Genomic DNA, 6,000 nt, shown 5'->3' with positions numbered 1-6,000 from the left:
TTGAGATTTTAAAAATGATTCTTTAATACACTTGTCTTCCTCCTCAACGGGAAATGTGATAAGAAAGTATCCAAATCAAACAAAACAGAACGAGACTGAAACTGTGTCTTATAATAATAATCATCAACACAAGTCCCACATCTTTATACATTATATGAATATATATACATTACCACAAAATTATTTTAAATGCGAATACATTTCCATCCACCACTATTTTGCTTCATGGACATTCAAGCTACTTATAAAACAATAAACAATAACGATTTGTTGAAAACGTCTGATAGATTAGAAACTCAGAAGCGATATATAACATGTAAACATGCAGCTAAGAGGTTTGTACAGTTATTTAAGGATTGTGAAGGTAAATCTATACACAGTAATGTCACAGTTGACACACACACACACACGCGCGCGCGCGCACACACACACACACACACACACACAGACACACAGACACATTCACATATATTTACAACATGTATCTATCGATTCTTCTATCTCTTTCAATCTACATGCCTGATACAGAGTTTGTATGCACATGTTTACTACATTTTAAGACATATTAATACTTACACGCCAACCTGGTGTAACAGAGATACTGCTAAAAGCAGCCTTCAACACGCCTTATTTCATCAGTCTGTCAACATTTGTTTTTACTGACGAGTGTCCAGATAGCCATGTGATATTCAGTCTATCTGACTTGTGTATACTGAGAAAGTGTCGAGATAGCCCTGTGCTACTCAGTCTATCAAACTTGAGTATACTGAGAAAGTGTCGAGATAGCCCTGTGCTACTCAGTCTATCAAACTTGTGTATACTGAGAAAGTGTCGAGATAGTCCTGTGCTACTCAGTCTATCAAACTTGAGTATACTGAGAAAGTGTCGAGATAGTCCTGTGCTACTCAGTCTATCAAACTTGTGTATACTGAGAAAGTGTCAAGATAGTCCTGTGCTACTCAGTCTATCAAATTTGTGTATACTGAGAAAGTGTCGAGATAGCCCTGTGCTACCCAGTCTATCAAATTTGTGTATACTGAGAAAGTGTCGAGATAGCCCTGTGCTACTCAGTCTATCAAACTTGATTATACTGAGAAAGTGTCTAGATAGTCCTGTGATAATCAGTCTATCAAACTTGAGTATACTGGGAAAGTGTCGAGATAGCCCTGTGCTACTCAGTCTATTAAACTTGAGTTTACTGAGAAAGTGTCGAGATAGCCCTGTGCTACTCAGTCTATCAAACTTGTGTATACTGAGAAAGTGTCGAGATAGCCCTGTGCTACTCAGTCTATCACATTTGTGTATACTGAGAAAGTGTCGAGATAGCCCTGTGCTACTCAGTCTATGAAATTTGTGTATACTGAGAAAGTGTCGAGATAGCCCTGTGCTACTCAGTCTATCAAACTTGAGTATACTGAGAAAGTGTCGAGATAGTCCTGTGATACTCAGTCTATCAAACTTGAGTATACTGAGAAAGTGTCGAGATAGCCCTGTGCTACTCAGTCTATCAAACTTGAGTATACTGAGAAAGTGTCCAGATAGTCCTTTGTTGCCTTGTAGCAGAACTGGAAGTGTTCCTGAAATCAAACATTTAATGATCGTGGTTAAAACTTCTGCAGTTAACACAGATTAAAATGGATGCATCAATCAAACAAAACTACAATTCGGAAATAAGTCATTTAGCTAATCCTTTAAATGTGACGGAAGTTGTCTTACTATCGCGTGGCTGAGGTTCACCTGTGAATATATCGATGGTGTTAGTGTTGAGATTAGGTACGGCCAACAATGGCTCTCTTTGTCCTGGCTGTTTTCCGAGGGTGATTTAAAATCGTCTAGCTTCTAACAGATGTTGTGTTTAAAAGGGGCTAATTTGACAATGTTTATTTGCCACCTAAATTGATTGTTTGTATTATTTTTTATATATTTTTTATTATTTTTATTGCCAGAATGTTGATATCTGTAAAGCTGAAAAATATGCTTTACATGTGTCTCACGCAGTAACGCCATACACATACGTAGGGTGTCATTCCTGATTTTGTCACTTTCAAAGAAGGTCGATAAATATCAATGGATCATTATTTCTTTCAACTGTATTGGTTCTGCTTATCATACGGTTTTGATTTACTCGATTCCATTCATTGTTAGTGTATGAACTATGAACTAGCGATGCGGCGTCTGCAAGGCGCGGAGCGTCGACGGGCTATTGACATGCTGGAGACTGGCAGAAGTCAGCGTGCAGTGGCCAATACCTTCAATGTTTCACAGCCTGTGTTTAGTAGACTATGGAACAGGTACCAACAAACCCAAAATGGTGACGATCGATCCCGTTCAGGGAGTCCCAGGTCAACGACCATGGTACGGGATCGATTGATCCGAAACCCGGCTCTACTTAATCGAGCTCAAATGGCGAATCAAATTGCTTTAAACTTTCATCAGGCTACTGGACTACGAGTTACGGGTCAGACGGTTAGAAATCGTCTACATGCAGCTCATCTCCATATTCGACGGCCACGTGTTCTGTCGACCCTCAAATCGTCATATTGCCAACCGACGTCAATGGTGTACACAGCGTCGAAACAGGGGTAATCGTCGCTTGTCACGTGTCATGTTTACAGATGGGTCACGATTCACTTCTGTACTTCCTTGATAGGCGTGGTTGTGTCTGGCGATATCGAAATTAACGTCAGGCCAATGTGAACCTTAGACCTCTTGACAAATTTGGCGTAAATCGGCGTGAGGCTCGACGTTTTGTCTTCGAGGACGACAACACCCATGCTCACCGTGCACGAATCGTCAATGCTCACATATAGCAGAACACCATTTATAGAATGCTATGGCCAGCAGTGAGCTCAGACCTTTTCCCCACTGAACACGTCTGGGACCTGATAGGGAGACGCGTACGTCAACGTCAAAGGTCGCCGACCACGTTGGCTGAACTTGGCCAGGCGCCGCAAGAGGAGTGGGACAGACTCCCTCAAATCTCCATTGGGAGACTCATACGCAGAATTCCTCGTCGATTGGGAGGATATTTCACAAATCGTGGCGGTATTACGCACTACTAATCCCAAAACGTCAACTTTGAACTTTCCCACCTTACCCCTATCGTCCTTCAAGATCGTCGGTCATAACATCTACTGTCATACTTCACTACCAGTTGTAATGTGGTCCCATTCGTTCATTTATATCATACAACTATTATTAGAAACTAATATCTCTTATTTTTTTTGTAAATTTAAAGTTATTTCCGATTATGCCCTTCTTTTTTAAAGAGTATCGACGTCAGATGAACGCATTGTCGCAAACATGCTGTATCCCATTCTACATGACGTCACAAACGATTTATGTGACGTCGTTCCAATAACAGACTTACTGAACCGATGTCTCCACTATTTCTACTCTTTCTCAGAACCAAACAAAAAGACATGGTAATATAAAGAGTAGCCTACTCGGAATCACGGAATACCTGTCCCTCGCGAATAACTGTTGACAGAATTCCCTCTGTACAGATACTCCGCAATTCCACGTAGCTCCTGGGTTATTCTATAAATATAACTATTTTAATTCGGTCCTGCTTGGTCTTGACAAATAAGTTAATTGTGTTTCATAACTTGCACATATTCACTTGGCCAATGGGGCAAGGAGATGAAGCGTATCTTCTCCATACAACTCTCATCCTTAATTGATTTTTTGAAGTATTTTGAAGTAAACGACCACATTGGCTGTCCAGCGATTTCAGAGGAGATGTTTGACTGTTAGACTAAAATCTAGTCTCTGAAATGAACATATCGTACATAAAAAAAACAGTTGTTCAGTTATCTTAATAAAAATATAATAAAAAGGAGCCCAGTGACTCTCTTCATTTCCTGATACTGCAGTGATCTAGACTTGCCAAACATTATAGACTTGCATGGGCTGTATTTGATATATATTTGTATCAGGGTCTGTGAGACAGACTATTTGAGTGTGTTTGAGATGATTTGAGAGTAGCATATTGTTTAGGTCAATTAGAGAGAAATAAGAAACGGCAAGATTAGATTTTACAGCCATATTCTAAAGTACACAAATATATGTTAGTGAATCACTATATATCCCATAATATTATAAGCTGAAATAAGGGAATCAGTTTCACAGTTGGTTCATTAAAATAATTTTATGATTAATATAATTTCTTTACAATCACAATATCACATTTCAAACGTATGACTCACGAAGTTCTGTATGAGCTGAGGTCTACAAAGTCTCATCTGGTTGATGGTCTGCAGAATGCTGATGTCAAGCTCAATCTTAAGTCTTTCCAAGATGGCCGACAGAACACAGAACAGACCAGATCTACCAACGCCATCCCTAGAAAACAAAGCTCCGTTTGTTCATAAGTAGAAACAGATGGCGGTTTATGGCGTGTGGAAAGGAATTAATTAAGTGTCCTCTGTAACTCGGCGACTTAACGTGAGGTGAGGTGAGTTGAAATGGCGTTCAACGTCACATTCAAGATTATTTCACATAACTAAAGAGACGCGCATGTATTGTGTGTGTGGCTGCTTGTACAAGTCGGAACTAATGCCGGTTTTATAGCACTAGCCCACTGAGGTATCATGCCAAAGTTTAATATAACCCACACAGACACAGTACACTGACCCTGTTTTGTCCACATAATGCCCAGCGCCGGGCAGGGTAACAAGTAACGTCGGTTAACGTTTCTTTGGCAAGACGCGGGCATTAAAAAGGTTCCTTATGTCAAAATACCCATTCAAGGCGTTGACGATCTATACGATATATGAACCCGAAAACCGAAATTTAAACACTTTGTAGAAAAGGATCTAAGAGGAAAGCATACATAGATGAATGACAAATCATCAACATAAGGTCATATTGTAATTGATAAGATTCTTACCATTGACCTATTTCAACTTATAAGACATAAAACACAAGTTCGAATCAGTTCTAAAATCACTTTAATTTTTTACCAGATATTTATCTTCTTACATGCAGTCTCGGGCAACATGGAACCGAGTACAATATTGTAAATGAACGGCTTTCTACACAGTTTTAGGTCCATATAGTTTTTTCATTATGATTTGGGGGGCACGGTTGGCCCCGGTTATGTTTCTAGGTTATGCAGCACCATACCCGTGCTCGTGGGTTTCACCGAAGTAGTAAACGTCCGAGACCTGCATCACTTCGGGCTTTCCTCCCACATTATGCTGACACGCCGTGATATAACTGGAATACTGTTTAAAGCGGCGTTAAACCCAACTCACTCACTCACTCAGTATGTTTTTTTCCCCATTAAGAATGACAGATTGATCTGATCTACAATCCGCGACGTTACAAAGATTTTGTCATGGTCAAAGGGAGACAATTCAGTCACTCTTATTCCATGCGGTAAAGTTTGTGGTCAAAGGGAAGTAATTCAGCTTGGCCATCTTGTCCAGCTGAAAGCGCTGAAATTGCGGCGCGTACAAACGGTGGGACATCTTGGTAATTTCAGACGGAATAATGTCCGTTGTACATGCTTCTTAGTATCTACATACAAACTTCAGAGACTGCGTTGTTACTTTTTCAAAGAGAAGTAGTCTAACTGTGTGAAGAAAATAATCTTAGACTTGTGCCCCGTACTTCGCTTTGTGAAATGCGTCGAGTAACGCAAACGCTCTAAGGTATACAAACCAGTCTAAAATAATTTGTTTGCTATGCGCATGTCCGAACTGATTTATGACGTCATTCGACCTTGTAGCAAGGGAGACAACGGGAAATTTCTAAGCTCCTTGTCAGTGCGTGAATGGGCTTTCGCTGTGGGGAGCTTGAATTTGTCTATAGAACGCGCAAAGTTTCACACGATGCGGAGAGTTTGGGACAACACATTGTATGGAGCTTTTGCAAGGGACTCTACTCTTATTGATTATAAGTATATCATAACATGATTATCTCCCTTACACCATTAACTGCAATGATAGCGCGGTGAAGTCACAACCCACCGTGCTGGCAGCCAGTGGTGGGGTA

General features: G+C 40.3%; 1 protein-coding gene across 1 annotated transcript in view; it reads right to left on the bottom strand.

Annotated features, from left to right (window-relative positions):
- LOC124136121 (cell death abnormality protein 1-like) overlaps window positions 1-6,000 on the bottom strand; it is a 34,218-nt gene continuing 28,218 nt past the window's right edge. Inside the window, exons 21-22 of the mRNA XM_048399638.1 lie at window positions 4,209-4,344; window positions 1-1,577 (exon numbers count right to left, since the gene is read on the bottom strand). Coding sequence (XP_048255595.1) covers window positions 1,500-1,577; window positions 4,209-4,344 — 214 coding nt within the window. The 3' untranslated portion in view covers window positions 1-1,499. The remainder of the gene's footprint in view (window positions 1,578-4,208; window positions 4,345-6,000) is intronic.

The sequence above is a fragment of the Haliotis rufescens genome, unplaced genomic scaffold (assembly GCF_023055435.1).
Source record: "Haliotis rufescens isolate VD_foot unplaced genomic scaffold, xgHalRufe1.0.p SCAF_2, whole genome shotgun sequence".
Classification (NCBI taxonomy): Eukaryota; Metazoa; Mollusca; class Gastropoda; order Lepetellida; family Haliotidae; genus Haliotis; species Haliotis rufescens.
Note: the sequence above shows the minus strand (reverse complement) of the source record. Positions and strands in the feature narration are given on the sequence as shown.